The sequence below is a fragment of the Acromyrmex echinatior genome, chromosome 10, assembly GCF_024713525.1.
Source record: "Acromyrmex echinatior isolate Ae372 chromosome 10, ASM2471352v2, whole genome shotgun sequence".
NCBI lineage: Eukaryota > Metazoa > Arthropoda > Insecta > Hymenoptera > Formicidae > Acromyrmex > Acromyrmex echinatior.
In genome coordinates this window covers 11,044,475-11,069,199 of record NC_141861.1, presented here as the reverse complement: position 1 = coordinate 11,069,199, position 24,725 = coordinate 11,044,475, and the positions used below count along the sequence as shown (strand labels likewise).

Here is a 24,725-nt window from a genome sequence, read left to right as displayed (position 1 = left end):
AAAGTGTTTTAGCAAATATATACACTTACAGGTCAATGTACGTTGACTAACAGCAAGTTACAATAAGTATATTTTTAATGTTTAATATATAATATATATATATATATATATATACATGCATTATATATATATATATTTTATATATGTATACAATTTTAATATTGCACATTTAAACACAGAGAATGCATAAACAGCTTAGCATTGATAACTTCTATCTGCAACGTATGTATATTCACACATTATAGTACATATATGCAATATTGTACAATATTGCCTATGTGTGTATTATATTTAAGTACATCACTAATATTTTAACATGATTAACTTCTACATATTTTTATTAAACAAAGCAAAAAATGGTATAGCTATGTATATTATATGTGTAATATATCTATATATAGCTAATACATATCACATCCTGACCTAAAATGACATTGTACGACAGGAAAAATGTTATTATATAGGCCCATGTGTCAATGTACACTGTCAATACTGAAAATCTATAGTTACGTATTTTCAGTACTCGCAGTGAATATCGAAATACAGTTGTAGTATCACTTTTTCCTATGATTTTTCCTATCATTTAGAGTTTAGTCAAGATGTAACATATATTACTGCCAATTGCACATACATAATGTAACTCTTTTTACTCTGTCTAATAAAAAGAGATAGATACTTATAGTACTTATACATTACTAATATGTCGACTATATATCTAATATAGAAAATTATATGTACATTATACTATGATAATTCTAACATTGTTGTAACATATAACAAAACATTATTAGTGAATATAAATTATAATTATATTTTATATGTATTATAATGTACATATACACAATAATGTACAAAATATAATTTTAATATTGCATATATCATTAATTCACTAACATGTTTATGTCTTCACTAATATGTCAATAATATTTTTTGTGTTATTGTGTATATACACATATATTATAATACACATAAAATGTAATTGTAATTCGTATTCATGAATGTCTTTATATACAACGTTAGAATTACATTTTATATATCATTATACACATTATAATATAAAATTTTAATATTGCAAAAATGGACATAGAGAATATCTGCATGAATATCTATATATATAAATATATATATATATTATGATATTCATTTATGATAATATATTATCGTAACCTAAAATGGCATTGGATGTAAAAAAAAGTGCTATTACGATTTCGTATCGATATATCTATTAATTAAAAATCTGTATTTTATATATATTACAGACTTTTAGTACTGGTGATATATATTAGAACACGGCCTACATTGCATTGTGTATATAATACAACTAAATATGTATATAATGTAACTAAATTTCTAAGGTCCGATTCTACAAATATAAGATTAAGTTCAATTATGTTTATTTTTTTTTCAATTCTAAAATTGGAAAATTTTCCAAAATAAATCTTACATTGTGGGACCGATCCTAATACACGTCCCTGTTAAGATGGTAATGTAGGAAACGGAATAAAAATATCGATAATTAATCGATCGAATTTCCTGCATGATCATATTAACTTCAGAGGGCGTAAGCAGATTATACATTGGAAATGAAAACCTGTAATATCGACCTTGATCAAGTTCGGCCTTCGCTCCAGCATCCCCTTAAAAGCTTAAAAATATTGTCTCACACACACACACACACACACACACACACACACACACACATACATATACGCAAACACCCAGGGAAATGTAAAAAATTAATTTTTAACATTTATTTTTTGACAACAATTGTAAATGTAAATATATTGTAAATTTATTTATGAATTCATTTTTTATATAATAATAATGTTTTACATTTCCCTCCTGACGGTAAGAAACCACCATCTTCTCGCGCTTTCCGTTGAGCAACAATATGTACGATATTTAAAATAAATAAGATGAAAGTAACAATTCAATATTTTTAAAATAATTTACATTAAGTTATGGTGTAATTAAAAGTGCTACAATTAATTTCATTATAACATAATATAACATCTTAAATTAAAAGACTTACATATTGGCCGAGGGTGGATACTTTCACACTCACAAATTTGTAACAGATACAGAAAACGTAACAGATACAAAAACCTTTTTCGACTGTAGAATAGTTCGTATAAAAAATTTAATATGAACAAAATAATTTTTCACGAAAATATTTCCGTTCATTAATCTCACAACTGTAAGGTTATCTCAAGGTCATAATATACACCAGTTACAATATTATGAAGTAAAAATATGTAGTGCCATTTAAAAAAATTAGGATGACCTTGACTTTTTTCCTAAAAAAGAGTATTTTGCAAATTTTTAATATTGCAATTTGTTGCCGATTGAAAATTGATTAACTTTTATCCAAATTATTTTCTGTCAGATCATAGGAAGTGCCGGAAAAATCGTGATCACAGTTACGTGGAACACCCTGTATATATATATATATATATATATATATATATATATATATATACAGGGTGATCCAAAAGTATGGAAACGGCCAAATAACTGTGGAGGAATGCACTTTGGGGAAAAAAGTTTCAGACAAAAGTCTTAGGTTTTTTGCTGGCTATTCAATCGTGACCTGAGATTTGACCTTGACCGTGACCTTGAATGTCATTTCAAAGTCAAATTTACTTTTTTAAATAGGAACACATATTTTTGACCACAGGAATGGAAACAGCGGAAAATTTTACGTCCGCCTGTGACTTTGATCATGACCTTGACCATGCCCTTGAAGGTCAGTTCAACGTCAAGTTGACATTGTCAATGGAAATTCCTGTAAATTGGTATCTAGGGGTTTTCGGGGTCGCTGATTACGATTTTGAAGTCGATTTTCAAAAATTCAAGATGGTGGATCCAATATGGCTGACGAAATTTGAAAAAACTATTGAATTTTTCTGCAAATTGGTATCTGGGGGTTTTCGTGGTCACTGATTACGAATCTGAAGTCCGTTTTCAAAAATTGAAGATGGCGGATCCAATATGGTGGACGAATTAAAAAAAAATTATTGAATTTTCCTTTAATTTGACTCTAGGAATGTTTTGTGTTGCTGATAACGTTTAGGATCTGCTATACCTGAAAAAGTAAGGTACACCCAGGATGTGCCACGGGGAGACTCCTAAGTACGATTTACATCCCATTTTTTTTAACTTTTTTTATTTTATTGTTTTTTTTTGGTTTTTAAAAGTTTTTTTGTTTTCTTTTTATTTTTTATGATGAAGTGAGCACCCAGCCAACTAAGACAAGATGAAGTGAGCACCCAGCCAACTAAGGTAAGTGTTAATGTAGCGGGTTAAGATGATCTTTGAACACAAGCTTTGAAGAGAGTAATTTTAAGATGACACACTTAAAAGCTTGTGTACAAAAATCATCTTAACCCGCTACATTAACACTTACCTTAGTTGGCTGGGTGCTCACTTCATCTTGTCTTAGTCATCATAAAAAATAAAAAGAAAACAAAAAAACACAAAAAAATTTTTTAAACAAAAAAAAAACATTAAAATAAAAAAAGTTGAAAAAAAAGGGATGTAAATCGTACTTAGGAGTCTCCCCGTGGCACATCCTGGGTGTATCTTACTTTTCAGGTATAGCAGATCCTAGACGTTATCAGCAACACAAAACATTCCTAGATTCAAATTAAAGGAAAATTCAATAATTTTTTTTTAATTCGTCCACTATATTGGATCCGCCATCTTGAATTTTTGAAAATCGACTTCAAAATCGTAATCAGCGATCCCGAAAACCCCTAGATACCAATTTACAGGAATTTCCATTGACAATGTCAACTTGACGTTGAACTGACCTTCAAGGGCATGGTCAAGGTCATGATCAAAGTCACAGGCGGACGTAAAATTTTCCGCTGTTTCCATTCCTGTGGTCAACAATATGTGTTCCTATTTAAAAAAGTAAATTTGACTTTGAAATGACATTCAAAGTCACGGTCAAATCTCAGGTCACTATTGAATAGCCAGGAAAAAAACCTAAGACTTTTGTCTGAAACTTCCCCAAAGTGCATTCCTCCACAGTTATTTGGCCGTTTCCATACTTTTGGATCACCCTGTATATACTTGTATATATATATATATATATATATATATATATATATATATATATATATATATACATATAATGGTGCTTCGGATTTTAAAGTTGTATATATATATATATATATATATATATATATATATATATATAATTATACACAAAAAAAGAAAAATAATTTTTAATATTATTATACATACGACATATACCTGTACAAGGTGTTCGGAAAGTAATGAAATCTTCCACATAGGGGTAGAATAGACTAAACTGAAAAGAAAAGTTCTCTACCATTTTACAATTTTCGCAATAGAAGATATTAATTAAAAATTGTTGAAAAGTGGTCTTCAATAATGTTTTACTCAAATATTATTAACTTTACAGAAAAACTGCAAGAGACAAGAATTGTTCATTTTCTTTTTATAGAGCTTTAAGAAATTTTTCAGAAATTTTTATCAACTTTTTAGTACCGCATTTTCTAATTTATATCAATATGAGAAAATACGGTATTAAAAAATTTTGAAAAAATTCATAGAGTTCTACGAGAAGAAAATAATTTTTACTTCTTGCAGTTTTTCTGTAAAGTTGATAGTATTTGAGTAAAAAATTATTAATGATCAATTTTCGGCAATTTTTAACAAAATAATATCTTGTTAATTATTATGAAAATTGCAAAATAGTAGAGAACTTTCCTCTCACAAGTAACGCTACCCAAGTGCCATATGCCGATTTCTCTGAGACTGTGCATACATGTAGTATATTAAAAAATATTTGACATGTATTTTTTTATATCTACCTTAAAGCCGTTTTAAAAGAAAACGCCCTTATGAATGTATAGGAGTGAATTCCAGTATTTTACGAAGTACTCGTATGTTTGTTACAGACTGGGATATATGGTGACTTTCAAAGTTGCTGAATCCAAATCTGCTCCCAATTTTTGAGAATTCATATGGTGGAACCAATATGGCGGATGTAATTTTTTCTAATGAAAGCAGCAAGACATTCTCGCTCTCTGCCGAACTCGGGAATAACCAACGTGGAAAGAAACTATTCCCTTTTTTTTATTTTTTTATTTTTATGGATTTTTGAAAGTCTTTTGTTTATTTTTGAGACTTTTAGAGTGAAGCATATAAAAGAGTTGAAGATAAAATTATTATTATTATTAGATGCTCACATTTTATATTTATTGTCAGTAATGTGAAGAATTTTCATTGGTGATTGCGAAGAAGTATACACGTGGACTTATTGCACCAAGCACATTTCATTATTGCAATATCATTGCAAAAGTTACAGACAGCTTCACAATTCTTAAAACAAAAATCTGAAGGGGTTTCGCATTTGTCTGGCTTTTCTGTGATGTACCCACTCTTCCACCAAGCGTATCTGAATAAATTCTTAAATCTGGGTCAAGAGAATTGATTATGTATTAAAGACTATATTTTGAGGATGTTATTTCTTAAATGTATATTTACGTCATAATTATGTAGTATGATTAGGTCCGAAAATTGTTTTAAAAAATTTTTTCATAGTCTGAAAGTGTAAACGTCGAGCGGTTGGATCAAGCTAGTTGTTCCAATAGGAATCGTAAGAATTTTGACTTTATCTACATCGTCAAATTTTTTTCAGTTTGTCCAGACCATGCATCTATACAAAGAACACATTCTTCGCCGGTGTTTAGCAAAAAGACATCTGTGAATTCAATGGCAAGATCTGATATCAGTTTGTCCGATTTTGATGCAAATGTGACGATATTATCTGCCTTGTATAAATCTACCTTGTTTTCTCGACGATTGATCCAAATTTATCATCTGTTTCTTGCAGGACTATCAGCAAAGGGAATTTTAAATCTCCGTCGACAGAAACGCCGTTGGCTGGATAGTGTAGCTATGAGTCAAGGAATTCAAGGATTGTGCTAGACATGCAACTTTTAATGTAACGTGCAACCTGCATATGTTTCTAAATTAAATCCCGATTGATCTGAATTGAAAATATTGCTTTCTCCTACCAATAATAACTCTGATTTCACTATACAGACGAATTCACGAAACTCTTGCACTAATTTCTTTTGTCAATATTTGTCTTTGAGTCACAAATTTATTGATTTTTCTTGATACAATTCTATGCTTCACTTTAGAATTATGGACCCATTTTCTTGAAGTAGTGAATAATTCACGTGACAAATCAATTTCCTCTCTAGCTCATCTTTTTAGATCAATGTTATGAATAGAAAGCGGTTTATCAGACGTACTTTTGAATTGTTTTAAAACATACTTCGAAATTTGTAATAATTTTGTAATTCTAATTCCACCTTGTTTAATTTGTGCCTTCCATCTATCACAATAATTTAAGATCACAAACATTTCTAAATTTGTGCTGAACTGACTTTAGAGGCATATTTTTTATTTTTTCAGAACATTAAAATTCTACAGCTTTCTTTTTATATTCAATGTCTACATCAATTATGGCTTCTTTACAACCCTTTTCACTTTAAAATCATTTTCAAATTCTTCTTTGATCACAATTGTGTCAGGATACACACTTTCGTCATTACAGTACAAAGTATCAAAGGTTAATAAACGATAAATATTCGAGTGTCAATAGTTTCTTTAATTAAATCCTCTAAATAGACTGCAAAAGATCTGTTTTCATCTGTAATAACTGAAAGGATATCATATTCTGACCAATCAAAACTTTGTTGCACTAAATATACAATGTTTTTTGGATTCATCGCCATTTTCCTGACTATTAATTTAAACCATCAATCGCAAACAAAAAATGACAATAGCTATTTAAAAATAGAAGAATAATTAAGAAAAGCAGTCGGCAGAAGTTAGGAAACAGACGAACGGCTACAGCAGTCAGAAAATTAGAAAGTAACTGTGGTATATTGAAAACAAAAAAGCAACGTTCGCAGTTGGAAAATAAGAAAAACGACAGTAGTTGATTTTCGAGGTTGCCGCTTTTCTTCGTCTGCGCCACACCGCGCCGAGGCCGGCGATGTTTTATGGCAAATCCGTGGTATCTCGTTGATCGTCTCTCTCTTGCACACCAAAATAAAAATAAACACTGCTTGATTCAACCGCTCGACGTTTACACTTTCAGACCATGGAAGAATTTTTTAAAACAATTTTTGAACCTAATCATACTATATAACTAAATAACGTAAATTTACATTTAAGAAATAACATCCTTAAAATACAATCTTTAATGCATTATCAATTCTTCTTACCTAGATTTAAGAATTTATTCAGATACGCTTGATGGAAGAATGGATACATCACAGAAAATCCAGACAAATGCGAAATCTCTTCAGATTTTTGTTTGAAGGATTGTGAAGCTGTTTGTAACTTTTGCAATGATATTGCAATAATGAGATGTGCTTGGTACAATAAGTCCAAGTGTATACAGCACTTCTTCGCAATCACAAAGGAAAATTCTCAACATTATTGCACTGGCAATGAATATAAAGTATGAGCATCTAATAATAATAATAATAATTTTATCTCCAGCTCTTTTATATGCTTTACTTTAAAAGTCTCAAAAATAAACAAAAAACTTTTTGGATTTTCAAAAATCCAAAAAGATATAAAGTAAAAAAAAATTTTTTTAAAGGGAAAGTTTTTCGTCACCTCCCGAATTCAACAGAGAGCGAGAATGTTTTGCTGTCTTTATTAAAAGAAAATCAGATCCGCCATATTGATTCCATCATATTGAATTCTCAAAAATTGGGAGCAGATTTGGATTCAGCAATTTCGAAAATCACTACATTCTCCATTCTGTAACAAACGTACCAGTACTTCATCAAATACTGGAATTCACTCCTGTACATAAAGGCGTTTTCTACCTTTAAAACGGCTTTTGGGCAGATATAAAAAAATTCGTGTCAAATATTTTTCAATGTACTACATATATATATATATACAGTCTCAGGGAAATCGGCGTATGGCACTTGGGTAGAATTACTTGTCAGTTTAATCCAGTCTTTCCCCCAGCGAAGGATTTATTCATTATTTTTCAAACACCCTATATACTTATACATATGTACAAATATTTATAATACATATATACGAGCCATAGATCAGCCAGAGAGAACTGTACGTCTAACTGCTAATTAAATTAAGGCGAACAAGGGTATTTAAAGAACGCATTAAGAGCGCCCTGTCGTTGTAACTGCAATGGGATGCGTTCGGTTATCGCTCTGTCAATGCTGATCAGTATTACTGCCAATCAAATAAGGATAGAACGATTGTTGACAGCGCCCTCCCTGAACGCACCCAAGGTACTTTCACATGCGTCAAGTTATATTTATATAAAAAAATATATTTATATACCCGCTGTATTAATCCATACGTTCTCTCTCTATCATAACAATTAATTAATATTTCAGGGAGTGAACGAGGATGAAATTTTGAACTGAAAAGTTCCTTTGCCAATTTTGGCTTGATTTATTGATCTATTGATTTATTGATTTATTTGTTAATATGAAAAATTAGAATAATTTTCAATTAATTAGAATAAGTTTTAATCGGGATAATGCATGCAAGCGCGAGGAGTCCTATGGCATAAAAGTCCCATGATATGCTCCTGCATACTCCGTCTACGTGATTGCGATCAACTTTAATTAATAACTCGTAAGTAATGGTCCGAGGCAAAATTAGCAAAAAAACTTTTCGTTCAAAAAAAAATTTTAGTTCAAAATTTCATCCTCTCTCACTTCTTGAAATATTAATTAATTATTATGGGACATGTATATATATCGGTTAATGCGAATATTACCTAATCTTCAGTAGTTAAAAGATTAATCACCGACTAGAGATCGAGAAATCTGGGTTGAATCCTGGCTGAGGATATTTGTCGCAATAAGTTTTTTACACTTTATACATAAGATGCTAGTAGTAAATTGACGATCGAAAATTAATTCGTGAGATTATCATTATTCCAAACGTTACAAAATAAAATATATGTTATGTGAAATTTATAAAAGAATAGATATATTTATCCCAACATTTAACTTTGATCGCTTATAAAAATTTCTTGTACTTAAAACATATATGTATATATAGAAAAATGTATATTTTGTATTGCATCATCGCATTATCCTGTTTGTTTTATATAATAATTCTATTTTATTTGCATAAACATTTTCAAAAACGTGCTTGGGTAATTTATTGTAGAACAATATTAACGCTAATAATTATATTAAAATATTTATTACATAAATTTCTTCAAACTGTTCATTCTTATATATGTTGTTTTATATGAGAATAAGAGTTTACATGAGTATATTGTGCTTCTCTGGAAAGTAAAATTTATTATAATAAGACCTCCCAGCTAACCAAAATTGATAATAAATTACCGAATAGTCAATTTCTGGATAGTTAATGTTTCCACTTCTGTGTTAATTTATTGGGTTGATAATTATAAGATATCTTTCAGTCAATGCCTAATAACAAAGAAGTGGAATATTAACCATATAGAAATTTGTCAATTTTAGTTAACTGGATTAATAATAGTCGATTATTTTCGAGACAACAGTCGACTATTAATTCATTATTAGTCGACATTCAGATTTGATTAAAAATTCGATTCTTGACTTCTCCAGTCTACTTATAGTCAACTTTCAGTCGACTTACTTATAGTCAATTTTCAATCGACTTTTAGTTGACTTTTTCATCAAGTTGACTATTAGTCGACATTCGGGCTGATTTTGAAGTTGACTCTTGACTTCTTCAGTCAACTTATAGTCGACTTCATGTTGTTTGGGAAACCAGGGCAGTACATATTTACCAAAATGAGGCCACTTTTATGCCTATAATAAAATTAAGATAGCTATGATGATAGCCAACGTCCGTAACGGATAAGGCACAGGAAGAAGAAGAAGAAATGGGAATCGCCGGTATTAGCATTATCCAAGATGTATCGCGTGGAGATCGTACGACCGGATTAATGTCTTCAACCTCTACGCAGTACATCTTGGGTAATGCTAATGCTGAAAGTACTAAAACTTTGAAGTTTCATAACTTAGGAAAAATCTCAAAAGATATTTTTGATCAGAGAAAACTCCTTGGAGGTGAACTGTAAGAATGTGTACGTATGTGTGTGTGTTAACATACATATGTTTTCAGGGTCACAACCTTAAGATTCTGATCTTTAAAAGGTTTCAGGTGGCGGTTATCGTTCAAAAGTTATTACAAAAAAATTTTTTTAAATGATGTCTTTTTTCTGCTACGTACTACCGATAGACATATGACTTTTCACACGAAGCGAGTTCCACTCCATCTCCCTATTTGCCAAAGGGCGTCCGACTTTTGGACTTCACGCGATACGGGGTTCATCTTGCCTTGCCCCTGTTTAGGAGAAAATCGGTTACTTGTCTGGGAGAAAGGTAGGGTGGACTTCGCTTCGCGTGGAAAGTCGAATGCCCCTAAGCAGGAAGGGTATAGGATAGTTTTTATGATATATAATAAAAATAACACTATTTTTTAAAAGAAATAATATTGAAAACGTCCCTTTTCAATATTACTTCTTTTAAATTTTATTACTTGAATCATATTATATTATATTATGTACTATTTTTTAAACTTTATTTATTAATGACTTCTAAACAGAGACTCAAATCTTATGAAGATCATTCAAGATCATGACCTTGACAACGTACATACTTCACGGTCAAGATCATCGGCGCAGTATCTGTTAATCCGAAAAATTACCAAACATATTTTTATTTCAACATATAAGAACATTAAGTGTATTTTCTTGCTTCTTAATTTGCCTCTAATAAAGCATCATAATTTGAGATAGTAATAGTGAATGAACAGGAGACCTCAAAGCCTCAAAAGCTTTAATGAGGTTTGATTATTACTTTAGAGTAAAAAATGCGACTGAAATAAATTGCATCACAGTGATTCCAAATCATATGCAATATTATTGCAACTGTGGATATTATACATTTATGTATTATATTTTTAATAAATTATTAGCGTATAAAATATTAACAAATGAGATTGACTCGGGAGGTTGAGTATATATTTAGCAACATTACATTGCGTTGTACTTCGCGATGTGACGGGCAGTGACGAATGATAAGAAAAAAATTCAGAATCCGATTTTGTATTTGATTATTGTATTTTCATATCTATTTCTTTATGTCTAGATGGATTCTAGGTTATATGTAGTTGGCTTCGTATCATCTGTGTAGTGTTGTCAAGTCTGTTACTACTAATGCAATCCGTGAGATAAAGGTAAATTTTGTGACAACAAAGTTTTAAATCTAGAGGTAAAATTTGACTTTTCTTTTTTGTATACAATTGTTGATATTTCATCTATCAAATTCTAGTTTTTCAAAGTCCTATGTTGGCTGAGTGTATATTAAATCGGTGATTATCTTCTTCGGAACGACCGCCTCCCATAAGGCAGTTTGTTCAACTTTAGAATAATATTACAAGAAAACTATACGGTCAATATTGCTCAAATTGTGGGATTATTTGTGTACAATATTTATCTACATCATATAAAAAAAAATTAAGACTCTAAGTTGATTTTCGAAGTTGATTTTAAGAATCCAATCTCCTTAAGACATATTACTGCTATCATAAATTTTGTGATTCAAGAACATCTTCTAATATCTATATCTAAATGATGATATCTTAGGATGTAGAATAAGCAACACACAAACATTCTCAATATATTTTATATCTTTTAAGTTTCTATAGATATGTAATCTAAATATTGAAAAATCTCTTGATATACATCCTCCATTCTATTGGATATTCCTAGAATCAATATTTTTTATGTTGACAAAATTACAGAAAGACATTAATTTAATTACAATGGTAATCTCTTTAATATGCGTATCTATCTTAATGAATGATCTTCAGTAACATATGTTAAAGGAATATATAACTCGCAGCGCATATATCTTACCTCCGTTTCCATTGAGGCATATATTCCTTTTTGTCTAGAAAAATATGTAAAACATTTTGTCGATATTTGAAAATTATTAATATATCTTTGACAATTTATTCATTATAATGAGATATTTATCTATATAATAATCACACTTGTAATTATCAATATTATGAAGTGAAAATTATCTTATAATATTCCGTCGCGAAAAGTGTCAATGGTATTATCATTCAGATCAACAGTAAAATCATTTGAACTAATGATAAAACTATACTCAACGGCATTATCATTATCGAATGATTTTACTTGAAGCGTTCAATAAGAAAATCATTCGGTCAGTGGTAAAATATTTTACCATTGAATGTAGTCCAATAGGAATATCATTCGACTAATGGTATATTAGTTAAAATATTAGGTAAAATATTTTACTATTGGATATGCATTAATAGAAATATCATTCGCATTGAAAGCTATTCATTTATACAATCCAGTGATGCTTCAATTTTACCAATGGCAATATTTTACTACTGAAGATTTGATCACTGACTGATAAAATTTTCAATAGTAAAATATTACCCCAAATAACCAAGCGTGCGATATCCCACGATACTCGCACAAAATATCGCTACCGTACTGTTACTATACTGCCACAAGGCGGCAGTATATACGGCACAACTATGTGGTAGCAATACAAAAAGTGTACATGATATTATAGTACAACGTATCAATACTGTACCTGTACTGCATACTGTTTAAGTACATCATGGTACGTAACCCGTATTGTATCAATACGGCGTACTATTATCGACAGAAGAGAGAGACTGTGGAGACCTCTAGTCAAAGACGATATACATGATAATTGGTATTACAAAAATACACTGTATGGTTTCCTAACCTGAAAATAGTCGTTATAACATTAAAATTAAAAATTAAACAGTAGTTGACTGGATGTTCAGTTAAACTGGACAAATTTCTATCAGGACCATATATTGAACAGATGTATCATAACTATACATCTATAATTATATGTTCGTTGCTAATATTAGGTGTTCGTGAATCATCGAAGTGCAACAGTTTCCATACGATTTCAGAAGTCAAGGATAGCGGATATGCAGTATGCAACCGGATTGGCAGTATGCAATCGGATGGGTGACCACTTCGAAGCACTATAAAATTAGTTTCTCGAATTCAGGGAAAAACTTTTTTTTTATCATAATTTTATGATGTGTATTCTGGAATACACATCATAAAATTATGATAAGATATTAATCAATAATAATACTTCAATAATATCAATAATAATCATTTTAACAATAAAACTATAAAATTAATGTACCATTGAAAACATTACTAGCCAGTGACAAAATCCTCAGTGATAAAATATTACATTGGCAAAAACTCATTCAGCTTGCTATAAAATACTATTGAAAACATCATTCATTTTCAATGAGTTTTTCAATGATACTTTTAGTAAAATCATCTGTTTTTTCGCGACGGGATATTATGTATTTTAAAAATATAGTCTTATTGAAATCTAAAAAAATGCACACGTGATATTTTCTGACACGACTTACTGTGTCAATCTTTTACAATTCCACCTTTGTATGTAATAAATTAATTCTTATTTCTTAATATAAATTGTGATTTTTGTTTAATCACTGTTCAATGTTCAGTTAATAATAAATTCATAGAAATATTAATAAAAAACATTACAAAATTTCTTTTTCAATTAAGGGGATGCTGTCTGTATTATCGGTAGAACTATTCCAAATTCGGTAGTAGTGACATCTTTCATTCATTTTGTATACTTATTATATTGGGTCATCTAAAAAGTATCCGCGGTACTTTGTCACTAGATATATGACCATCAACACACATCTAGTGACAAAAAACCGCGGATACTTTTTAGATGACCCAATATATCATTATGTTTCGCTCAAACGCATTCATCTGTCCTTATCTAATATATTGCAATGCCATTCTTCTCTTCGAAGATCGAACATCTATTGCTAGACACAATTATTACTTTGTTTATCATTCCTTCGCTCAGCGTATACACGTCATTCGTAGATCGATATAAATCTTTCTTTTGAAGCTTTTAATCCTACAATTATTTCATAAACTTTATTGTTTGTGCACGTCATGCGCTGAGTGCTGCATTATCGTATGATCCATACGAGTTATAAGGCTAATTCTATAATGTGCTTTTTGTTTTCTATTTCTTGCTGTTTGTCTCTCGTCTTAGGCTAATTTTACAATGTGCTCTTTGTTTCCTGTTTCTTGCTGTTTGTCTCTGTTTGTCTCTTGCCTTTTTGGTCAATAAGACAAGAAACAAACAGCAAGAAACAGAAAATAAATAGCACATTATAGAATTAGCCTTATTCATCAAAAAGGCAAGAGACAAACAGAGACAAATAGCAAGAAACAGAAAACAAAGAGCACATTGTAAAATTCCCCTTAAATTTTTCTATTAAAACTTGTAAGGAAACATCTACATCAGATAACAGCTCTACGAGTTGAAAAAATGTAAGTTTTAACTTTTTTTCAATTTTAGTACAAAATATATTGCGTCATACCTAAATTTTGCGTCTACTTTAATCATGTAAAAAGATTTTTTTATTCCGTTCAGTAAATTCGGAGATTTATATTGATCTGCGAAATACTGACAATTTGGCCACTCCAGCATCCCCTTAACAGTCATTAACCCCTTCAAACCCAGCGTACATTGTAATGTACATCAAATTTAAAGTCATTATTGAAATTATTTAATTCTGTTTACATCATCTAAAATCTCTGATGTACATAATAATATTTATATTAGAAAAATAGTCAAAGTTTTGAAAAAATTAATTGTTCAGTATGAATTATTTATTTAAATATGCATGAACAGAAATAAAAAAATTATTTTAACATAGTTCCAATAAAGTCAGGTTTAAAGCGATTAAATGAAAATATATGGTAATGCTGTTGCTTTAAAACATAAGATATGTTATTATAAAATTTATGTTTCATATCGTTATAAAGGAATCATACATATATAATTTTATTTCTACACAATCCTCTATTACAATGAGATTTTATACTACATTTCATCTTAATACTTGCCCATCTTAATACTGTTTAAATTTTTATTCAATTATTAAGATTAATATATTATGACACATGATAATATTATTTTTATTGGAACAAAAATAATGTATTTTAAGAGATAATAGAAATTAGTTTTGTAAACTAATATTAACCTTTATATTTCATTTAAATTATAAAAAGTTTATTTACTATATGTAAAATCTGCATAAGACAACGCATCTTTCAATTAGTTTTCAATAGTAAAATCGCAATTGAATATGATTGATTTAATATCTGAAATATTTATTTAAAAATTTCTAATACATACTGTGGGATGTCTTAAAGTATTAATAGAATACTAATAATAGAATAACTTAATTAATAGAATACTAGTGATAGACCAATAATATTAGCAATAATCAATAGAATATTAATAGAAGACAACGGTATATGTAAAGTTAGCTTAAAACTCACCGTCATAAATGAAGATAGAGATAAATTATATTTTTCAAATGTTGACAGTTTAATTTCTAAGTTATTAGCCATTATCATAAACATAAATGTACGTTTCATATTCTTTCCATATTGATACCATTTTTCGTGAAATGCATATTCCGTTATATTAACACTCTTAATTAGGAATAGAAGAAGATATGTATAATATATTTTTATTAATTATAAACTCCTCCTTTGTAAATAATGTATAAAAATATGAATTACAACAAAGCCTACCGCATCTAATAGCTGTTGCATACAAGAACATATTATGTAGAGCTGCACTACTCCACCAATTCCGTACATAATAACCGAACATATTTCCCACAAAGTTTCTGATGGTATCTAAAAATTTCCAAACACATATCAGTAAGATGTTGATAAAATGTAATAATAACATTGATAATATTTTTGGTAATGCTTTCATGGGTACTTTCTTCAGAGGTGCCAAAGAGTTTGTAAGTTATCATAATGTCGTGATCCATTGGCTAATGCCAATGTTTCATGAACCTTGCCGATTCTCTTCATCAGGGCGAGGAGCACACTAATACAGTATCAATGCGCTCCTCATTCTAATGGAAATGAAGAAAATGGCAAGGAAATAATTAATGAAATTGACATTAACAATAATAGACTTCTGAAGAACATAATATCATCTCTGAAGCAATAATAATATTATAGTACTTTTAAATTCATCAAATATTCTGACAATAATTCACAATAGAGATCGTTACTCACTGAATTTATCATGAGAGAAATGCAACAGAATCGAAAAACGCTTATTACATATATTAAACTGATGTTTAAAGAAAGTAGTTTTCTTAACATTAACATTATCCTAAAAAAATCGAATAATTATAATATGATGTTATATACTAAAAAATAAAATAAGAATCATTATTGTTGTTGATTAATTAAATATAACAATAAATTTGAATTACGTATTGTAATAAAATATTTTAAAATACTTCATGTATGTAGAATTTAATAACATGCAGTTATATTTTAAATCATGATATTGAATATTGCAAATCAATGCCACATCGAATCAAATAATATAAAACATTACAAGCAGATTCAAGTTAAAAGGCTTTGATGCTTGTCACTTTTTTCAAAAATTACAAAATTTATTGTAACTTACTGGATCACTGTATTATGATGTCGACATAAAACTTTTATTTCTTTTTCTGCGTAATCATCTCTATTGAGATAACATTTCTCTGTATCAGATTTGCTGTGATCATTTTGAAGAAATTTATCTTGAAATATCATTGATAGCTTTAATGCGATATATTTATATTGTGCCGTTACCAGTAGCAGCAGATTTATTATATAGCTATCCGCACCAACTTTTTTTGTAAAAATATACACGCTGCTCATCATCACAATAACACTTCCAAATACAAACATACTAGTCGTGATTGGCTCTTTAGTATAGACAACTGGCATCTTATAATCTATATAGAAAAAGGAATTTCTTTGAAAGACCAACATAAACGGTTGACTACTCCATGCTATTATGGACATCACTCCTGCCGAGCAGTAAAATTTAAGAGGACATTCCATCGACTTTATAGTCTCTATCACTATACTTCTCATCATCTCGTCATCTACGTTCAGAACATCATTCAATTTTTGAATTAATTGTTTCATTCGTCCTCTACATGTGCAAATTCGTATAATTGTACAAATAACTTCCATGCCAACCACAATACCGATTATACCATCTTTTAGAGCTTTCTCTTTCGGCACAAAAAAACACCCAGGAATTAACACACATGTTTGAAGTATTTCGAGCAACCATATCAGAATGCTGTATATTTTCCAAAATATCGGAAACGACGAATTGTCAGCGGTCATTGGTAACAAATTACCTGATATCATATTCAATCGAACATTCAGAGGATTCACATTTTGGAAATCCATGTCTTTGATGTTTTATAGCGTATCGTTCTTGAACAGAGAACAAAGAAAAATAAAATTTACAACAAAAGAGTCGAATGAAAGTTTAACGGGACAATTCTATTTACAGTAAGTCAAGTAAGATCGTGGCTTTACTCAAAGCTAATAAAAGATATCGCCTTAAATCTATTATCCATAGAGGGCATCTTTGTCTTTGATGCACATCAAGGAAGATTCAGTTGTCATTGAACTTTCTTAAGATAATCACATTAAACGCCATGAGTACCAAATACACATTACGCTATGAAGTTGTGTCCTCTGCACTCACCCAAAAATATCATAATTAGCGGCTGTTAAATGAAAAAGCTATATGAAAAAGTCGAAATCATTCATACAGAAGGGATGCAGCGATATAATGTGGCAAAAAAATGTCGATTTACCGGAACGTGGCTCGATGTGCAAAGTGGACAAAAAAGACGATAAAAAAATAGTGAATCTGTTTTCGCGAAATCCTGGCTTAATACTGCATCAAGGACAAGCAAAATTGAAACAGAAAGGGTTTAGATATTAGGTGTTGGAATTAATTCGTAGCGTTTTTTAATGAAAGAATGTTATTTATTTCACATGAGCATTAAAAAATACATTAATGAAAGTACTTCCCATCTCTTGTAAAACGCTACGAATTAATTCCAACACCTAATATATCATACTATTCGAACTATTCGAAACTATTCGAACCTATCTCAAGACTAATAACATGAAATGGTGCAATACCACGCTGGTCGATCACGCTCTTACTTGACTTATTGTATTTATAATTTAATTTACATTAAATTAATTATCGTGTTTAATTTTAAACATGATAATGACATTTATCTGACGCTTTAAAACTTTTATTTATATGAAATATATAAAAATAGATTTTAACGAGTTGTCTGCAATTATGTCAGTAATTTAATAGAGGAAAATCACTAATACTGACATACATAAATTTGCTAAAGAGATAGAGGAGGTGGTATTATGGCATCTCATTTATATTTTGTACAATAACTGTTAATAATCAACATTTAAATTTAAAACTTAATGATTATATTCGTCAAAATGTTGTTCAATCGATTTTAGACTCACAATTACGAAACATTTATTAGTTAAGACATTATTTATAAAAACGCGACGATATTGCATAATTTATTAGAAAATTATGTATTTATGTAAAAAAAAGTATGCAAACAAATTTTGTGACTTTTACACTTTTAAACCAAACTGAATTATTAAAAAAAAAAGCTTAAAAAAAATTTAAACTTTTAAATCGACCTTTCAGGGGAGGTTCTAATCTAAAGCTCCAAAATTTATGTATTTTTTATCTAATTTTTTTCATAAAGAAAGGAAAGAGATATCGAAATAATGTTTTTTATATTATGTTATTTCAACAAAAAAAATGCAAAAAATACCAAAAAAATTTTATTTTTAGAAATGTAGAAAATTGTGGCTCTAGCCTATGTGAATCAGAGCGTGCAGCGCGTGACTAATTGGTGGAGAATCTCGACCGTCAAGATTATTTAAGACAAAAAATGAAAAGTTTGAAAAAAATTCGAAAAAATGTGAATTTGAGAAAAACGAGTTAATTAAAGTTTTACTTTGTGATAATAATACTTATTAGGTGTACAAATAAGTTTCCGCCGTTTTTATCAAAAATTAAGCATTTATTGTGAAAGAACAATACATAATGTTTTATTGAAAGTGTTGTCCATCGCTAGCCACTACTTTTTCCCATCTTTCTGGTAGCATACGGATATCGCGTTGGAAGAACGCTTCATCTTTTGAGGCTATCCAATTATCGATCCAATTTTTGATATCTTCATATGATGTGAAATGCTGTTCAGACAGCCCATGCGCCATCGATCGAAATAGATGGTAATCGGAAGGAGCAATGTCTGGTGAATACGGCGGGTGAGGTAGAACTTCCCAATTGAGTGTTTCCATGTAGGTTTTGACCGGCGTCGCAACATGTGATCGAGCATTATCATGCAGGAGAATAATTTTGTCATGCCTGGAATAGTAACGTTTTTTCTTGAGTGCTCGGCTCAATCTCATCAATTGTGTTCGATAGAGAGCCCCAGTAACAGTTTCGTTTGAGCAACTCGATGCATGAGCATCTTGAGCAATACACGACACTAAGCTGATCCCACCAAATACACAACATGAGTTTTTTTCCATGAATATTCGGCTTGGCTGTCGATGTTGAAGCATGGCCAGGTGATCTCCATGATTTTCTCTTCTTTGGGTTATCATAGTGGATCCATTTTTCATCACCAGTGACTATACGATGTAAAAAACCTTTTCCTTTATGCCTGACAAGCAGCATTTCACATATGGAAAATTGGCGTTTCTCGGCTTCAGTTCATATGGAACCCCTTGCTATGAATTCCCTTGCTTTTGAATCATTCCCAATGATTTCAACCGATGTGAAATTGCTTGTTGAGTCGCTCCTAATGCAAGTTCTTTTTGCGTTTGGCACGAATCTTCATCCAATAATGCTTCCAATTCCGCGTCTTCGTACACTTTCGGCTTTCCACTACGTTTTTTGTCTTCGACGTCAAATTCACCGTTCTTAAATTTTTGAAACCATTCACGACAACTTCTCTCACTTAAGGCAGCCTCACCATATGCTTCTACAAGCAATCGATAAGTCTTAGCTGCAGATTTCTTCAAATTAAAGAAGTAAATCAAAAGTTCCCGCAAATAATGCTTATTTGGCTCAAAACTCGGCATTTTCGCACAAAAAAAATATATGATACAAAATCGCTAGTATTTCAAAGTAATGTTGACAGATGTCCAACCTTACGATATAATGTTTTATATCAGACAATTTTAATCATAGCTTGCTAGTGGCGCCGTCTTTTGTCAAAACTTGCGGAAACTTATTTGTACTCCTAATACTTTTTCTTAATAATATTTTGCAACTTAATTTAATCAGCGATTCCTGGCCTACAAATCAATTTCTTCTCCTGTTTGAAGAACAAATTTTGTTGTATTTGAGTCCTTCTTCTTTCGATTCTTGCTTGTTTTGCACATAATAGTTGAACTATTTAATTTTCGACCGATGCAAAATCTAGTTCAATAAGTCATAAATTGCTTTAAAATTTTGAATATTGCAAAATTCTTTTACAGGCATATTCTACACACTTTAGAGATGCAAAAAATGTAAAAAAATTGATTTTTTTGACCTTCCAAAGTACAATAGAACTTCCCTTTATTAATAATTATAATTATAATTATAATTAAATGTAAATTATTGATTAGATTTTTTGCTTAGTTTTTTGACGAAATTGAAAAGCTTTCCTTAAATAAAGCTATAAAATAAAAAACTTTGCTTTTTATAATATTATATGCAAAAGTCACAAATAGTCTTCGTTTTCAGCTTCAGAGCAAGCAATATGTGCCATTTTGCACATTATACATTGAATCCATATTTCTCCTTTATTGTCATCCGAAAATGATTCATAACAGAAAGATATAGTTCGCATCTTCTTTAGTCAGAACAGCTTCACCAGGTGGAAATTCTAATTCAGATTTTATACAAAAGGAATTAGATTCTTTATTAACATTACTGACGATAACATTATCTTCGAATTTTCTTTTTCTTCACATTTCTTTTGGATGGTGCAAAATTCTCTGTAGACTTTTTTGGTCATGAATCGTTTAATTGTCGTGTAAAAAACTTTTTATATTAAAGTAAAATTATAGAAAATTTTATATTTTCTGGAATTTATTTAAGTAAATATATATTTACTTATAGGTATTTTGTACAGATAACTCTTGTGAAAAAAAGAATAAAACTACATATCACCGCCGATTTTACTCGATTTCAACCTGACCTTGACATTGTTGGCAGAGCTTGATAAGAAATGATTTATAACTCGAAAAGAATTATTTTATTCAAGATCACAGGTTAATATACAAGTGCATATATATCAGAACAGAACAGAATAGAAGAATCACAGGTAGAGAGAATAACATACTAGCTTGATCAAAAAGTTTCCGGAATTCATTCAGAAAATTCAAAATACAAGTTTATTCATCAAAAGTGATATTGTCCCCTTCAAAGTACTCTCCAGCGACTGCAACGCACTTATGCCAGCTTGATCCAGCTCTCGAAACATTTCTGGAACTCTATTATTGGTATAGCCATCAGAGCCGTCTTCGATTTTTCCATTACCTCCTTTCGGCTGTTAAATCGCGTTCCCCGCAGTGGTTTTTTGACTCGATCGAACAGAAAAAAATCGCAGGGAGCCATATCGGGTGAATTCGATGGCTGTTGGATGGTATTCGTTTTGTTCTTGACCAAAAATTCACGGATAATGATGGCACTGTGCGATGATGCGTTATCATGGTGCAAAATCCACGAGTTGTTTACCCACAAATCCTTTCTTTTTTGGCGAATTGCTTCACGCAAACGTCTCATAACGCCCAAATAATACTCCTTATTAACTGTTTGGCCTTCTGACAAAAATTCGTGATGTACAATACCGTTGTAATCCATGAAAACCGTGAGCATCGCTTTCTTTTTCGACTGAAAACGACGTGGTTTTTTTGGTCTTGGCTCATTTGGAGCTTTCCATTCACTCGCCTGATGTCTGGATTGCGTGTCGTACTCATAAACCCACGTCTCGTCTCCAGTAATGATGCGTTTGATGAATGTTGTGTCGGATTCAGTCTTGGAAATCATGACTTTGGCGATGTCAACGCGGTCCCTTTTTTGCATGAAATTCAGTTCCTTCGGGACCAACTTTGCAGCAACACGGCGCAAACCCAAATCATTAACTACAATGTCCTGAACGGATCCATAAGCAATGTTTAAGTCCTCTGCCAGCTCTCTGATAGTTAATTTGCGGTTATTGACCAACATTTCTCTCACTTTATTGATGTTTTCGTTGATTTTCGATATCGACGGCCTGCCACTGCGTTCGTTATCTTCGACGGATTCACGACCACTTCTGAAGCGTTCATGTCACTCGTAAACGGTTGTTTTCTTTAGAACATCACTGCCGAAACAGTTTTCCAACATTTCCAAGTTTTCGCACCATTGAATCCATTTTTAACGCAAAATTTAATACAAACTCGTTGTTGCAAATTCAACTCCATTTTTAAAACTGTAAAAAATCGAAAACCGCGCAGAGGTAGATGTACTCAAGACGGCGTAATTTTTACAAATGTCAAGCTATGGCGATAAAATTTGATGGAAATGTCAATGATAGATGTGGCAACCTAGCCAAAAAAGAGAACTCAGATCAGCTGACTCAGAGAATCACCTGGTGGTTTCTTCCGGAAACTTTTTGATCAAGCTGGTAGATGGCCTCATGAGTAGAGGAAAGTGAATGAATTGTGCATACCTAAGGGAAATTTATTGCCCTGAAATGATTTTCCAAGTTTCAAAGCGATATAATTATGGAAATAGGAACTATACACATTCTTTTATCATTATGTATCCTCATATCATACAGATTTTCATTCAATAAAGTTGTATTTGGTAAAAAAGAAAAAACGGAAAAGCGAAAAAATTTCTCGCGCGTTGGGTAATTGTGCGCATGGATTGGATAATTGTGCGTAAAGCTAAAGTCGGAAATGAATGAATTATGAAATGTTGACAAAAGAATCAGAAAATATATTTATTATATTGCAATATAAATATTAAATATATTTTAAATATATATTACATATACGAGGGCAAATCAATAAGTACCCGTGTTTCAAGACAGACGACGTTGCTGATGCAAGTTGGCATTACCAGCTTTCAAACGACGCCATATGAAATTTCAGAGTGATTCATGCAATAGTCTTGATTTGACAGCAATTCGTAGTGAGCGTGTTTGATGTTTTCCGATACAATGGAAAAAGAGCAATATTGATCCGTGATTCGTTTTTTATTTTTTGATGGAAAAAAGTGAGAAGAAATAAAAATGAAGTTGGATGCCGTCTATGGGAACTCTTCACCATCTATGACAACCGTCAGATATTGGTTCAACGAATTCAAACGTGGTCGTTTGTTTTTGATGAGGAGTGCCCAGGCCGCCCGGCAGACGTGGTTACTGAGGAAATCGTTGAAAAAGTCCACGACATGATTCTCGCTGATCGCCGAACGAAAGTGCATGAAGTAGCAGAGGTCATAGGCGTGTCATACGGAATCGCATTCAATATTTTGCATGATAACTTGGGAATGAAAAAGCTATCGGCCCGATGGGTGCCGCGATTACTCACACACAACAAGCGGATGCTGTTATCAATTTCAAAACAATGTTTGGAGCGCTACGAATTGCTGCCGCATCCACTGTACTCTCCGGATTTAGCCCCCTGTGACTTCTTCTTGTTTCCAAACTTGAAAAAATTCGGTGGAAAGAAATTCACGTCGAATGAAGAAGTCATCGCTGAAACAGAGTTCAAACTATTTTGCAGAGTTCGACAAATCGTATTTTTCTGAGGGGTTAAAAAATGGCAGAAGCGTTGGGAAAAGTGTTGCCTCCTAAAAGGAAATTACGTTGAAAAATAAAAAAAATTTTTGTGAAAAGCTTGTGTCTTCATTACTAACACGGTCTTATCGATTTGCCCTCGTATTAAGCAAAAATGCAAAACTAATATAATAATAATACACATAGACTTTAGCAAAATAAAATGGCTAAATAAAATAATAATTAAAAAAAAAATGAAAAAATTAGTGTTAATCATATAGTATATGGAAGATGGGTGATTGTGCGCACTTCAAAACTCTTGCGCACAGTTATCCGCCGCGACCTAATTTGATATGAAGTACGATTATTCATTATTTCTTAATCAAACTTAAATAAACAGCTCAAAAGACGCACATAATAACATACTTTAATAAAAATTATGCAACTTTTAATCAAATAAATTAAAAATACCAACTTATTACCTTATTTTCTGACTGTTAAAAAAATAACAAGAAAAGGTGATTTCATTTTTTTGTATTTCTCTGATTAGCAACGTATTTATGTCGTATCTTTTATAATTATATTTTAAGAGGACGACCTGCGTAAAAATTTCATAGTGATGTCTTCATTGGAAAAGTAACAAACCAGGATGCACAATTACCCGCTGCGGACAGTTCCCCCACTTTCCCATAACAAATTATTATTGCTGGTTTTCATTAATTGTAATCTTTCAAAAGTGTAATAAAGAAAACAGGAAAAACAAATAGAAAGATAACTTATTCAAATATATATATATATACGAAAGAAATAATTTATTTAATTATTTCAAAAGACATATGTTGTCATAGTCATGATCCTAA

The 24,725-nt window shown here is 30.9% G+C and overlaps 1 protein-coding gene and 1 long non-coding RNA gene across 7 annotated transcripts in view; one reads left to right on the top strand and one right to left on the bottom strand.

Annotated features, from left to right (window-relative positions):
• The window catches only part of LOC147908299 (uncharacterized), a 167,523-nt gene that overhangs the window by 40,367 nt on the left and 102,431 nt on the right, over positions 1–24,725 (top strand). The gene's annotated exons all lie outside the window — the stretch shown is intronic.
• LOC147908302 (uncharacterized) overlaps positions 1–24,725 on the bottom strand; it is a 116,238-nt gene that overhangs the window by 38,187 nt on the left and 53,326 nt on the right. For 2 of the 6 annotated variants that reach the window (XR_015546530.1, XR_015546531.1), the window contains exons 2-6: positions 16,659–17,470; positions 16,256–16,355; positions 15,755–15,862; positions 15,497–15,652; positions 12,690–12,848 (exon numbers count right to left, since the gene is read on the bottom strand). Coding sequence is in view for 4 of the 6 variants with exons in the window: in XM_087410785.1 (XP_087266911.1) it covers positions 11,747–11,820; positions 11,972–12,005; positions 15,497–15,652; positions 15,755–15,862; positions 16,256–16,355; positions 16,659–17,443 (1,257 nt within the window). In the remaining 2 variants the exon portion in view is untranslated. Of the gene's footprint in view, positions 1–5,070; positions 11,821–11,971; positions 12,006–12,688; positions 12,849–14,969; positions 15,317–15,496; positions 15,653–15,754; positions 15,863–16,255; positions 16,356–16,658; positions 17,471–24,725 lie in introns of those variants that run through there. The other 4 variants (XM_087410785.1, XM_087410782.1, XM_087410784.1 and 1 more) reach the window with 4 other exon arrangements.